The sequence below is a fragment of the Oncorhynchus kisutch genome, unplaced genomic scaffold (assembly GCF_002021735.2).
Source record: "Oncorhynchus kisutch isolate 150728-3 unplaced genomic scaffold, Okis_V2 scaffold1974, whole genome shotgun sequence".
NCBI lineage: Eukaryota > Metazoa > Chordata > Actinopteri > Salmoniformes > Salmonidae > Oncorhynchus > Oncorhynchus kisutch.
In genome coordinates this window covers 17,036-32,281 of record NW_022263919.1, presented here as the reverse complement: position 1 = coordinate 32,281, position 15,246 = coordinate 17,036, and the positions used below count along the sequence as shown (strand labels likewise).

At 41.3% G+C, this 15,246-nt stretch overlaps 1 protein-coding gene and 1 pseudogene across 1 annotated transcript; one reads left to right on the top strand and one right to left on the bottom strand.

Annotated features, from left to right (window-relative positions):
* Positions 1–389: 389 nt before the first annotated feature.
* LOC116368585 (zinc finger protein 135 pseudogene) lies at positions 390–3,404 on the bottom strand (annotated as a pseudogene).
* Positions 3,405–10,484: 7,080 nt separating this feature from the next.
* Positions 10,485–13,514, top strand: LOC116368586 (zinc finger protein 135-like). The gene is made up of 2 exons (XM_031819228.1): positions 10,485–10,524; positions 11,608–13,514. The coding sequence occupies exons 1-2, from the start codon at positions 10,485–10,487 to the stop codon at positions 12,861–12,863; spliced, it is 1,296 nt and encodes a 431-aa protein (XP_031675088.1). The 3' UTR covers positions 12,864–13,514.
* The last annotated feature ends 1,732 nt before the right edge of the window (positions 13,515–15,246 follow it).

The window sequence follows — 15,246 nt, the reverse complement described above, 5'->3', positions numbered from 1 at the left end:
GTTCAATGTAACAGCAATAGGTTTAGGCTACTACATGATACTCTAATTGTCCCTATACCCATCATGAGGTAGCAATCTAGTTTCTATTTACATTTCTTTGATTTGTCAACTAAAGTTAATTTAACATGAAATCAACACAAAATGTCACCAGTCATTGGATTTAGGTTGCAAGTTGGGTGAAACACAAAATGTTACCAGTCATTGGATTTCGGTTGCTGGTTGGGTGAAACACAAAATGTTACCTGTGGAAACAATGTTTATTCAATCAGTGGGAGGCCTGTAAATTCAGGAAAGTGGAACGAGGAACTCTTCTTTGAGACAATGATAAACAGCAATCCTTGGGAGAGTTGTGGTGGATATTATAAAATAAGGATCTGCTGGAGTCCAAGTCAAACCAAGATTCTTTATTTCTGAGCTCAGAGAGAATAACAGAGTTACACAGCGCAGTGTAGACAGTCTGATTTCCTGAAGTATTGAGTGACTAGCACATATCTTTATAGTTTCCTGTTCCTGGGAGGGACTTTATTCATACAAGGACACAGGTGTAAATTGGTTTGCAACACAGGATGATACTCCCAAGAACAGGAGCTTATAATAGGACAGTTTCACAAGGTTAGTCACATACTCAGTTATGTGGACACACAAACAATTAACATTTTCCATTACAGAGTCTGAACATTTTCATTTCATTAAATCATCAGTGGGCCAACAATGCAAATGTCAACAATGGAACTAATGCATCACATCCAAATATCACTTGATTATCTGTAGTGCTGGAGGAATGACACACCCAGATAAACACACACAGAGTTTAAAAAAAGGACCATTTTAAACACATGGAATCTGATCTATCCTACATTTGAACACAAGGAAACTGATGTACATTATATTCAAACTGAAATACTCCATATTGTCATGATGTGGCCTTTTCTGGGTATAGATTGTGGCTTCCCCCTCTCCTACATCCAGGTTCTGTTATCTCGGGTCGTAAATACCTGGCGGAGACTCTCTCCCCCTTTTCATACAGAGAGAGACCACAGAGTGAACAAAGGAATTCACGTGGCCGAACTCCTAAATCCCCAAAATGGCAAAATTAAACTATTTGTCCACCTTTGAGAGTGTGGGAAGGGTCTGTGGACTCTTAAGGGACAGTTATGTTGAGTGTGTTTCATTTGGTGACCTCAGAGAGGACAGGAAACACACATAACTATGTCTCAATGTGTACATTTCTCAATTATCGGGTTTGCATCTAATTCTTGTATAAAATGAATGAGTAAAGATGCAACTATTTATGAAATGATGTAATGTGATGTTAAACCTTTAATGTGATAGAATTGTATTCCTTTAAAAGTGTAACTAAGTCATTGGTCCGTCCCCGAGGGCACAGACATGATCTGGTGTCATGGAACCGCCTATCCTATTGTTACGAATAAAAGTCCCTCCTAAAAAAAAATCCTCTTCAGACTGAGCGCTGTGATTGCGAATAGTTTAGAAAACGCATACATCGGTGTAAGCCGAATACTTATTTTCCACAATAATTTGCAAATAAATTCATAAAAAATCCTACAATGTGATTTTCTGGATTTTTTTCTTCTCATTTTGTCTGTCATAGTTGAAGTGTACCTATGATGAAAATTACAGGCCTCTCTCATATTTTTAAGTGGGAGAACTTGCACAATTGGTGGCTGACTAAATACTTTTTTGCCCCACTGTATGTACATTTCCGACTTCAACTGTACTATCAACTGTGTGTAATGAACCCTTTTGTCTACCCCGCTTCTTTCTCAGTCCCACTTCCCTTTGTCCACCAAGCCGTCATATCGCCTTAGCCCAGTAGGGAATCTGCCCTATCATTCGTTAGTAACCAGTATCTACTGTTTGTTTCTCAGTCCACACCCACTTCCCTTTGTCCACCAAGCCCAGTAGGGAATCTTCCCTATCATTCGTTAGTAACCAGTATCTACTGTTTGTTTGCGCATTTCTGTGATTATTTAGTTAGTTAATAAATGATTAAGCCAATTGGTGTATGGATGATTTATTTAAAAAAAGGCTGGGTTCGTGCAGATAACCAACAATTTACGACGTTTGGAATGAGACTGATGTGAGTTAAAGAATAATTCATTAATATAAAATGAATTGAAAAGATAATAAAATATCAGAAGAGTTACATTGGGAAAAGTATAACTTTGTAATCTGAAGTCTTTCCGTGGTGCCCCGACTTCCTAGTTAATTAAATGTACATGATTGGTTTAATCACGTAATAATAATTACAGAGAATTGACTTAATAAAATAAGTCTTCACTTTTAATGATGGCAAAGACACGACAATATTCAATTCATATTTTCTAATAAAAACACACAAATGTATTTTTGAGTATACTTTGTACCATTCAATTTCATGTGGTATAAACAAGTAAACACATTCTCAGTCAACAATATAAGACAATTGGGAGCACTGTGTATGTTCTCTGATGAATTTTAAGTCATTGTGATGTGAAATATACATTTACACACAAGGAGAAGTCATTATTCTCTCCTGTGTGGATTCGCACATGTTTTTTACACTACTGATGAGTAGAATGCCTTCCCCCCAGTCTGAACATTTGTAAGGCATCTCCCCCGTGTGCGGTCTCATGTCTTCTTTCAGGTGTCCTAATGGGGTAAAAACGCATTGCACGCTGGGATCAGTGGTAAGATTTCTCCCCTGTGTGAATTCGCTCGTGCTCTTTCAGGCTTCCTGACCGGCTAAAACTCTTTCCACACTGGGCGCAACGGAAAGGCTTCTCCCCTGTGTGTATTCGCAAATGATCTTTGAGGGTGTCTAACCGCTTAAAACTCTTTCCACACTGGGAGCAATGGTGAGGCTTCGCTCCTGTGTGTATCCTCTCATGTCTTTTCATGTTAACTAAATGGTTAAAACTCTTTCCACAATGGGAACAGTAGTAAGGCTTCTCCCCTGTGTGAATTCGCTCATGAGCTTCCAGCTTAACTAACGCCGTAAAACTCTTTCCACACTGGGAGCAGTGGTATGGCTTCTCCCCTGTGTGTATTCTCCCATGTCTTTTCATGTTTCCTAACTGGTTAAAACTATTTCCACACTGGCCGCAATGGTATGGCTTCTCTCCTGAGTGTATTCGCTCATGAGCTTTCAGGCTTCCTAACAGGCTAAAACTCTTTCCACACTGGCCGCAATGGTATGGCTTCTCTCCCGTGTGTATTCGCTCATGAGCTTTGAGGCTTCCTAACCGGCTAAAACTATTTCCACACTGGGTGCAATGGTACGGCTTCTCTCCTGTGTGTGTCCTCTCAGGTCTTTTCAGGCTTCCTAACTTGATCTGGGAGCAGAGGTGTCGTCTTGATGTTGTGGAGGTCTTTGGTTCCTCCAAGTTTGGTTTTCCTCCTGCCAAAGAAAATGTTTATATAAAAAGAGACCAGAATGAAACCTCCACTCTCCAATTTTGTGTAAATTTGTTTACATTGCTTTGCCAAGATAATCCATCCACGTGACAGGTGTAGCATATCAAAAAGCTGATTAAACAGCATTACACAGGTGTACCTTGTGCTGGGGACACTAAAAAGCCACTCTAAAATGTACAGTTGTCACACAACACAATGCCACAGATGTCTCAAGTTTTGAGGGAGTGTGCAAATGGATTGGGGACTGCAGGAATATCCACTGGAGCTGCTACCAGAGAATTGAATGTTGCATTCTCTACCATCAGCCGCCTCCAATGTCTTTTTATAGAATTTGGAAGTCCGTCCAACAGGCCTCACAACCGCAGATCAAGGACCTCCACATCGTCTGAGATCAGCCACCCGGACATCTGATGAAACTGAGGAGTATTTATCCTTGAGGACTATTTAACAAAGCCCTTTTGTGGGGAAAACTAATTCTGATTCGATGGGCCTGGCTCCCAAGTGGGTGGGCTTTACGCCCCAACAGACCCACCAATGGCTGCGCCCCTGCCCAGTCATGTGAAGTCCATAGATTAGGGCCTAATAAATGTATTTACGTTGACTACTTTCCTAATTTGAACTGTAAATCATTGAAATTGTTGTTTTCATACCTGTTCAGTATGTACATACAGTGAGGAGAACAAGCATTTGATACACTGCCGATTTTGCAGGTTTTCCTACTTACAAAGCACGTAGAGGTCTGTCATTTTTTTAATCATAGGTACACTTCAACTGTGAGAGACGGAATCTAAAACTAAAATCCAGAAAATCACTTTTTAAGTATTTAATTTGCATTTTATTGCAGGACATAAGTATTTGATCACCTACCAACCAGTAACAATTCCGGCTCTCACAGACCTGTTAGTTTTTCTTTAAGAATCCCTCCTGGGGCCTGTTGCACAAAAGTAGAATTAAGACATCCGGGATAAATGACTCAGCTGAGCTCAATGAAGCCAAAACATGTGCGTCCAGGCTTAATTGGTTGCACAAAGACCAAGCCAGGATGAGCAGACACGGATTCATTAAGCCAGGTGAAACCAATCCTGGATAGGTGCGCGCTCACGGCTCACTCAAATAGACCCCGCCACAGATCACAGATTAACTGATTTACCATGGCAACTAGAGCCGCGTACTTTTCCCCGTCGGAAGCACAAATCCTCATGGAGGCATACGAGGAGGTAAAAGATATAATTAAGAAGAAAGGCAACACCGCCACAGTGATAAAGCAAAGAGAAAAAGCGTGGCAAAGTATTGCAGACCGCCTGAATGCGTAAGTAGTGCACAATTACACACTCACCGCTCCGCTGAAACATCACAATTACAATTCAAATATTTAATTCACATCTCCAAAAATGCAGTTGTACTGTAATTATGAAACGGTTTAATTTTTTATTGAAATGCACTGCAGATATGAGTGAAATTGTGTAAAGTAACTCCATCACACTGTATAAAGCTATGATAAATTTGTTGATATTTTTACTGAAAACAAGACAAAAATACCAAGTAATTTTTTGCAGTGTGACTCCATTAAATGTGTGTGTGTGTGTGTGTGTGTGTGTGTGTGTAGATTAAACATGAACGGGCCAAAACGGACATGGCAGCAGGTCAAAATCAAATACAAGAACATTCTGCAGAATGGTATGGTCCCTGACTAATATTTAACAAAGCACAAGCATATATTGTACCCAGAAGGTGCCTGCTCACACATTGTCTGTACTGTTTTAGCAGTGAAAAAGAATACCCACAGACAAGGCACGGGTGGTGGGTCACCAAAGGCTGACCTTACCCCAGCAGAGGACATGGCCTTGGAGCTAAAATAAAGGCAGGCCCGTCTTAGAGGGGATCCCTGGGGGGAAAGAGACGAGCATAGGTTCCTCCCAAGATGCCACCCGCTTCATTCAAGGTATGTCCTTCCATCTCTACATGGGATACAACCACATTCATATTGAATCAATTTGGACTGTCTGACTTTGGTTTACCTATTGCCTTGCAGTGTCTGGCAGCACTGTGTTCCTGTTAGAGCCACCAGCACAAGCACCAGACCAGATCCAGTGAGTACTCCATCAAAGGCATACTGTAGGCCTGGCATGTCTTGTCTACTAGCTTCAATATGAATCCGATTAAATGTGATAGGGTGAAGGCCCCAGTGCAGCAGCAACAGCACATGATGGAGACGATGATGAGGAGGAGACCATCTCTCTGGATTCCAGAAGGCATGAGGTATCATGTTAAGACTGTGAAAGTACTATTTACTCTACAATGGTGAGGAGTCCTCATCAAAATCAAAAAATCTAATTTCTTTTACAGGACCCAGATGCTATACAGTGGGAAAACCAGCCTGGCAACATAGTGCGTATTAATAAAAGGACACCACATCCTGCCAAATTCCAGCTGCGCTAATTGTATTGTGTTCACAGAGCTCACAAGCTATCAGAAAGTTGTATGGCAACCACCTCCGGCGCCAAATAGAACTGGCAGACATAGACATTCAGTACAAGAAGAAAAAGATGGAAAATCTTGCACTGGAGTTCGAAATAAAAAAGAGGACAATTAGGAAACTGGACCTTGAAATAAAAAAACTTGAGAGGGAGGTGAGATATGCCTTCAATGTACACTGTATGCTAACTGTAACACAAATGTATTAATCATTATTTTTCTTTCCTCCCCCAGCTCCAAGAAGATGACACAGCTCAAAATAAAAATTAGGTATATTCTCGTAAAGTCAAGTGAGCCATGACATATGAGCTCTTATTGTGAGCACACAGGACGGTGGCATCTTTCTAAGGTTTTTTTTATTTTCCCAGCAATCAGTACAACCAAGTCATCGTTATAAGGCATCGCCCTCTTTTGCCCACCCCCCCAGCACCAGGTGTGGCCACTAGCCTATATGAAGGCCCAAAATTGTGTGTTCCTTTCTGCTCTGACAATGGCATGCCCATTCGTGCGAGATGTGGTGGATGAAGAAGCACTTGTGCTGAGGAGAGCCTTCAGGCGAGAAAGGGTCTTCAGGGACCGGTTGGACCCACTGGCCTTCCCTGATGACCATCTATATGAAAGATACAGGTTTTCTGCAGATGGCATCAGGTATCTATGCAGACTACTGGGTCCCAGGATTAAGCACCGCACTGCACGGAGCCATGCACTGAGTGTGGAGCAAATGGTTTGTGTGGCCTTGCGCTTTTTTGCTAGTGGAGCCTTCCTGTACTCAGTGGGGGATGCAGAACAGCTGAACAAGGCCACAATTTGCCGCACAATAAGGAGTGTGTGTCTGGCTATCAAAGCATTAGCAGATGTCTTCATCTCCTTCCCTGGCCACAGAAGACTCTGTGACATCAAAGAGGAGTTCTATAGGATTGCAGGTAAGAGGATCTACAAATTACAGGACAACTGTTAACACATAGTAGGATACTCATTACTTTGTGTGACAGGTTTCACCAATGTCATTGGTGCAGTGGACTGCACACACAAGGATAAAAGCCCCCTCAGGTGCCCATGAGGCCGATTTTGTGAATAGGAAATCCTTTCACAGCATTAATGTTCAGGTGAACATAACTTTTTGATATTGTCCATTGACGAACACTCTGCATTGCCAGTGATGTGCATTGATTGGTGTAATATTCCTCATCTTATGATTTCAGATGGTCTGCAATGCTGACTGTGTGATCAGCAATGTTGTGGCAAAATGGCCTGGCTCAGTCCATGACTCCAGAATCTTTCGGGCCTCTGAAATCTATCAGTGCCTATCACAAGGTAAGCCACACAACCCCTATTTATAACCATCATGGCTGTGTCAAGAATATCACTGTGTTTATGAGGTAGTAATGATGAGATTTTGTGTTGACAGGTGAATTCTCTGGTGTGTTGCTGGGAGACAGGGGGTATGGCTGCCAGCCTTTTCTCCTGACACCTTTCACAGACCCCCAGGAAGCACAGCAGGCCTACAACCATGCCCATGCCAGGACCAGGGCCAGAGTTGAAATGACCTTTGGCCTCCTGAAGGCATGCTTTCACTGCCTTCACAAATTAAGGGTCAGCCCTGTTAGGGCATGTGATATTACTGTGGCTTGTGCTGTCCTCCACAATGTGGCCTGCCTGAGGAAGGAGAGGGCCCCCAGAGTGCCACCAGCCATGGACTGGGACAATCCGGCAATCTTCCCTGATGACGACAGTGGTCGGCTGCTGAGGGACCAATATGTGTTGAATTATTTTAGTTAGTATGTGTGCTTTCAATTTTGGTTAAATATGTCCTGCGGTGGCAGAGGAATTTGGTTTTTTTTGGGTTCGTTTTTTGACGAATTTGGCCTCTTATGATGTTTGTGCGGTATACTGTGTGTAATACAAGGCTGCAGGGAGGCTACTGCATCCATTCATTTGTCTGTTCAGTTGATGTGTATGGATTTGTCCTGCATTTATTTTAGTGTGCAGACATGCAGGGTGTGTTATATACAGACCTTTGAATGTGTATGTATCATTTAATATGCTTGGATTCTGTGCTTTCCATCTTGTAGAGTCACTGTGACTTCAGTTTCGAAAGGAGCTGATGGTTTACCTGCTTTGTTTTGTCCTTATTCAATAAAGGAACATAATGTTACACATTGTGTTTTTATATTCATATGGAATGTGTATTTGTTTATATGACAGAGTACTAGGGCCACACTGAAGAAAAAGGATAAAGTCATAAATTTATGAGGCTGGTTCTTTCTGCAGAAAAGCTACATATTGTTTTAGTTTGATACTTATGACAATGTGATACTTAATATTCTGGCACATCAGCATGTCTTTGTTTATGAAACCATACTGAAGTACAATTTCACGAAATGCCCCACATCTGTCATTTTAACAACTGTCCTCCTTTAAAACAACTGGTTACAATATTATGACTTGTGTTTTTTTTCCCCTCTGTGGCCCTAATATTCTATCATTTTATATATAGCCTTATAGTCTATGGGAAACTGTACATTATCTAATGATAGCAACATCATCTAAAAATCATTTTTTTATCCAAAATCATTGAAATTAATGATCACAAACGTTTAAATAACAGTGGGTCTAGTTATATGTGATAACAATGTATAGTGAGCAGTGAAATAACTATTGGTTTCCATTTGTGGTGACTGCTGACTGACATTAGGGATGAGATTAAATAGATCCTGGAATTTAGCCTGGTCTGGAGCAGGCTAGCTCCACAGAATAAATCTCCATGGTAATTTATACCATAACATATCCTCCTGCCCCCTATCCATCTTTAGTGCAACCGGATTACAGATCAATTGAGCCAGGATCACCAAGATATCCTGGCTTAATCCCTTATCCTAGTTTTGTGCAACAGGCCCCTGGGAGTCTCGTGAGTGAAAACATCCGAAGTTCATCAAAGGTAAATTATTTAATTTGATTGCTTTTCTGATTTCCGTGACAAGTTTGCCTGCTGCTAGCAAGGCATAATGCTATGCTAGGCTATGATAAACTTACACAGATGCTTGTCTAGCGTTGGCTGTAAAGCATATTTTGAAAATCTGAGATGACAGGGTGATTAACAAAAGGCTAAGCTGTGTTCCAATATATTTCACTTGTGATTTTCATGAATAGGAATATTTTTTAGGAAGATTTATGTCTGTTGCGTTATGCTAATTAGTGTCAGATGATGATAACGGCCCCGTTCACGGGCTGGGTGTCACTACAGGTTAAGTTACATGGCCTACTATGCTAATTCTGTAGCGGTATTGTTAGAGAGGGCTAAAGAAATATTTTGTTGGTGCGCCAGGCAGGTATTAACCCTAGTTATTAAAGTTAGTTATTACCTATTATAACATTATTATTTTAAAATATTATTAAAACCGAAAGGATGAGAGTAGAATAGAGTAGCGCTTCCAGACACATTCTAAACATGATGGAGTATTAAAGGAGGACTGTAGCAACTAATGATGAAACATTATGGAGTCTTAAAGGAGGACTGTAACATCTAATAATGAAACATTATGGAGTCTTAAAGGAGGACTGTAGCATCTAATGATGAAACATTATGGAGTCTTAAAGGAGGACAGTAGTATCTAATGATGAAACATTATGGAGTGTTAAGCTTTAATTTGTGGTATTGCACTTGTGAATGCATGAAAGTTAAATATTTCTAAAAATATATATATATTTTGCACTCTGCAATTTCACCGGATTTTGTTGAAATGTTCCGCTAGCGGAATCCCTAGCCATAACAGGTTTTAATGTGTTTGAACCAATCAGTTGTGTTGTGACAAGGTAGGGGTGGTATACAGAAGATAGCCCTATTGGGTAAAAGACGAAGTCCATATTATGTCAAGAACAGCTCAAATAAGCAAAGAGAAACAACAGTCCATCATTACTTTAAGGACCACCACAATAATGGAAGATCCAGAGTTACTTCTGATGCATAAGTTCATAGAGTTACCAGCCTTAGAAATTGCAGCCCAAATAAATGCTTCACAAAGTTCAAGTAACAGACACATCTCAACATCATCGGTTCAGAGGAGACTGCGTGAATCAGGCCTTCATGGTCGAATTGCTGCAAGGAAACCACTACTAAAGGACACCAATAAGAAGAAGTGACTTGCTTGGGCCAAGAAACACGAGCAATGGACATTAGACCGGTGGATATCTGTCCTTGGGTCTGATGAGTCCAAATTTGAGATTTTTGGATCCGAGCGTCATGTCTTTGTGAGACGAGGAGTAGATGAACAGATTATCTCCGCATGTGTGGTTCCCACCGTGAAGCATGGAGGAGGAGATGTGATGGTGTGCTTTGCTGTTGACAATGTCAGTGATTTATTTCTTCAAGTCACACTTAACCAGCATGGCTTCCACAGCATTCTACAGCTATATGCCATCCCATCTGGTTTGGGCTTAGTCCCACTGTCATTTGTTTTTCAACAGGACAATGACCCAACACACCTCCAGGCTGTGTAAGAGCTATTTGATCAAGTAGGAGAGTGATGGAGTGCTGCATCAGATGACCTGGCCTACACAATCCCCCGACCTCAACCAAATCAAGATGGTTTGGGATGAGTTGGATCGCAGAGGTGAAGGGAAAGCGGCCTACAAGTTCTCAGCATATGTGGGAACGCCTACAAGACTGTTGGAAAAGGATTCCAGGTGAAGCTGTTTGAGAGAAAGCAAGGGTGGCAACTTTTGAAGAATAAAATATATATTTTGATTTAACACTTGTGGTTACTACATGATTCCATGTGATTTTTTATAATTTTGATGTCTTTATTATTCTACAATGTAGAAAATAGTAAAAATAAAGAAAAACCCTTGAATGAGTAGGTGAGTCCAACCTTTTGACTGGTACTGTACATTACATTTCCTAACAGCTCCAGTGGACATTCCTGCAATCAGCATGCCAATTGCCCGCTCCCTCAGAGACCTGTGGCATTGTTGTTTGAACAAACTGCACATTTTCGGGTTGCCTTTTATTATCCCCAGCACAAGATGCACCTGTGTAATAACCAAGCTGTTCAATCAGCTTCTTGATATGCCACACTGTCAGGTGGATGGATTATCTTGGCAAAGAATAAATGTTGACTAACAGTGATGCTCATGAAACATCCAACACTTTACATGTTGCGTTTATATTTTAGTTTATTGTTGTTACTATCAGTTTTAGGAACATTTACCCAAAATATGACATCAGCGATAATCAAAATGTTGAAAATCTGTGAATGTCTAAATAAGAAATTGGTCCATTTAAACAGCAATGTGTCGAACCCTTTCAACAACGGGGAGATGTTACTGATGTGCTTTGTATCTTCGACGTAAAAACAAGTTTTGGACTTCCACACAAAATGACTTCTTTAGTTATTTTATGTTTAAGGAAGTGTGTAGGTCACATTCTGTATCATACAGCTATGAAAGTTATATATTTAGAACCACCTGTTCAATTGGAATCCAGCGACGTCTGTGTCTTCAGTGTCCTAGAACTGTCTATTTTTTTGTGTTCTGACTTGTAAAACAGGATGAATAAGTAATGTAAACATAGCAGTAATTACCAGGAAGCTCTACATTTGTTTTAAAATCACACTAAGATTGTTAAAACTGGCCTCGGGTTATTGAGAGATCTGATTTAGGATTTACCCTCGTAGCAAGGTTTTTTTATCATGTGGTTTCATTTGAGTCTCTATTTAAAAATAACACTATCTTTGGCAGGAGAAAGACCAGACTCAGAGGAACCAGAGCCAGGGACGTCCAAACCAGCAAGACGACACCAGTGCTCCCAGTGTGAAAAGAGTTTTAAACAGAAAGCACAACTGAAAAAACATAAGAGAATACACACAGGGGAGAAGCCTTACCACTGTTCCCAGTGTGGAAAGGGTTTCAACCAGTCAGGGACGCTGAAACAACATGAGAGAATACACACAGGAGAGAAGCCTTACCACTGCTCCCAATGTGGAAAGTGTTTCGGCCGTTCGGGGGAGCTGAAACTACACGAGAGAATACACACAGGAGAGAAGCCTTACCACTGCTCCCATTGTGGAAAGTGTTTAGTCCGTTTGGGGGACCTGAAACAACACGAGAGAATACACACAGGAGAGAAGCCTTACCATTGCTCCCAGTGTGGACAGTGTTTCAACCAGAAAGCACACCTGAAACAACATGAGAGGATACACAAAGGGGAGAAGCCTTACCACTGTTCCCAGTGTGGAAAGGGTTTCAACCAGTCAGGGACGCTGAAACAACATGAGAGAATACACACAGGAGAGAAGCCTTACCACTGCTCCCAATGTGGAAAGTGTTTCGGCCGTTCGGGGGAGCTGAAACTACACGAGAGAATACACACAGGAGAGAAGCCTTACCATTGCTCCCAGTGTGGACAGTGTTTCAACCAGAAAGCACACCTGAAACAACATGAGAGGATACACAAAGGGGAGAAGCCTTACCACTGTTCCCAGTGTGGAAAGGGTTTCAACCAGTCAGGGACGCTGAAACAACATGAGAGAATACACACAGGAGAGAAGCCTTACCACTGCTCCCAATGTGGGAAGTGTTTCGGCCGTTCGGGGGTGCTGAAACTACACGAGAGAATACACGCAGGAGAGAAGCCTTACCACTGCTCCCATTGTGGAAAGTGTTTCGTCCGTTTGGGGGAGCTGAAACAACACGAGAGAATACACACAGGAGAGAAGCCTTACCACTGCTTCCAATGTGTAAGGTCTTTCAACCAGTTGGGGGCGCTGAAACAACATGAGAGAATACACACAGGAGAGAAGCCTTACCACTGCTCCCAATGTGGGAAGTGTTTCAACCATTCGGGGATGCTGAAACAACATGAGAGAATACACACAGGAGAGAAGCCTTACCACTGCTCCCAGTGTGGAAAGTGTTTCAACCGGAGAGGAAACCTGAAACAACATGAGAGAATACACACAGGAGAGAAGCCTTAACACTGCTCCCAGGGTGCAAACCATTTGCCCATCACAGTGCTCCCTTTGTCTTTTATTGTTGACTGACAATGTGTTTACCTGTCTTTACCATATGCAATTAAATGGTACAGGGTCTACTCAAACATATATTTGTTTGTTTTTATTAGAAAACATGAAGTGAATATGGAGTCTGTCAGTTTGAATATAAAGAAGATCAGGTTCCTTCTTTTAAACTGTCCTTTTTTTAAACTCTTTGTGTGTTTATCTGGGTGTGTCATTCCTCCAGCACTACAGATAATCAAGTGATATTTGGATGTGATGCATTAGTTCCATTGTTGACATTTGCATTGTTGGCCCACTGATGATTTAATGAAATGAAAATGTTCAGACTCTGTAATGGAAAATGTTAATTGTTTGTGTGTCCACATAACTGAGTATGTGACTAACCTTGTGAAACTGTCCTATTATATAAGCTCCTGTTCTTGGGAGTATCATCCTGTGTTGCAAACCAATTTGCACCTGTGTCCTTGTATGAATAAAGTCCCGCCCAGGAAAGGGAAACTATAAAGATATTTGCTCATCACCCAATGCTTCAGGAATTCAGACTGTCTACACTGTGCTGTGTAACTCTGTTATTCTCTCTGAGCTCAGAAATAAAGAATCTTGGTTTGACTTGGACTCCAGCAGATCCTTATTTTATAATATCCACCACAACTCTCCCAAGGATTGCTGTTTATCATTGTCTCAAAGAAGAGTTCCTTGTTCCACTTTCCTGGGGGAATTTACAGGCCTCCCACTGATTGAATAAACATTGTATCCACAGGTAACATTTTGTGTTTCACCCAACCAGCAACCGATATCCAATGACTGGTAACATTTTGTGTTTCACCCAACCAGCAACCGAATTCCAATGACTGGTAACATTTTGTGTTTCACCCAACTTGCAACCTAAATCCAATGACAGGTGACATTTTGTGTAGATTTCATGTTAAATTCACGTTCAGGCATATCCTGTTTCCATCAGCCCGGTCATTACTTTTGAAATGGTTGGATCAATATCCACCTTCATGATGTGGATGAAGCCTGATTTGGAATGTCTGAGTAGTTCTATATGATGTCATAATACACCCCTCTGATAATCAAGTGATATTTGGAATGTCTGACTAGTTCTATCTGATGTCATAATACACCCCTTTGATAGTGATACATTTGCTACATTGTTTCCATGTCAGTTGGTTTCCCACTCTGATGATTTATATCTGACAGAGGGGCTTTAAATGAATAGTATGGTGACATCTTAGTGTGTCTTGAAGTAAATAGGATTATTAATCATAAACTCCTATAGCAACAATACACTGCAGCTTTGACATCAAGAAGAGAATGGGCTGATGGGTGGTGGTGCTACTCTATAGGTAAGGCTGTTCAATATGAATGTTCAATACACACAATAGGTTGATCAGTAGCCAGTTAGCTAGCTGTACAGTCCTATATGAATTTTCAATACACACAATACGTTGACTGGGGAGGTGATGTACCACAGTCAAAGTCCTGCAATAAGAGCTAAGAGACTAATATTTGTGTGAACTATACATAGTTGTGTTCTGTGGTTGTCACTGAGTTGGCTGATATCCCATTTTATGGGGTCACTCCACAGTTAAGGCTGTACAGTGCCTATACAAAGTCTACACTTTGCTCCTTTTATATTTCTTTTGATCCCGATAAACTCCCCAGTCCCTGCCAGTGACAAGCATACCCATAACATGATGCTGCCACCACAATACTTATTGTGTGGTTAATGTGTGGTCTATCTCCAGGTCATCAGACTGTTAAATAGTCACCTCTAGCCGCCTGCCCTGAACTTAGTCACTGTTACTAGCCGTCTACCACCCAGTACTCCACCCTGTATTCTAGCCAAGGCTCATCCTATATAACTACTACTGTACACACCTTTTATATTCATATACGGTCCATAATGTCTAGACACACCTTCATATACATTGTAAACCAACTGAATATATTTATATTCCAGACTCTGACATTCCTCGTTCTACCATTTCTATATTTGTAAATCCTTAAAAGAAATTGTAGGGAAAATCAGTAGGTCACACAAATGACTATTTCTAAACAAAGATAATAGACAAGTAGAATGGGGAGGTTTCTTAAACTATCTTTACTTACTCGGTGAAGAGACTCCAGGGACGGTGATGAAGGCTGTAGGAATGAAGATCAGACAGTGAAGAGACTCCAGGGACAATGATGAAGGCTGTAGGAATGAAGATCAGACAGTGAAGAGACTCCAGGGGCGGTGATGAAGATTAGACAGCAATACTGGTCCTGTGGTCAGGTGGGGGAGTGGTCGATCCAGACAATGATTGTGAGGAAGCATGCGGGGAACAGGCTCCTT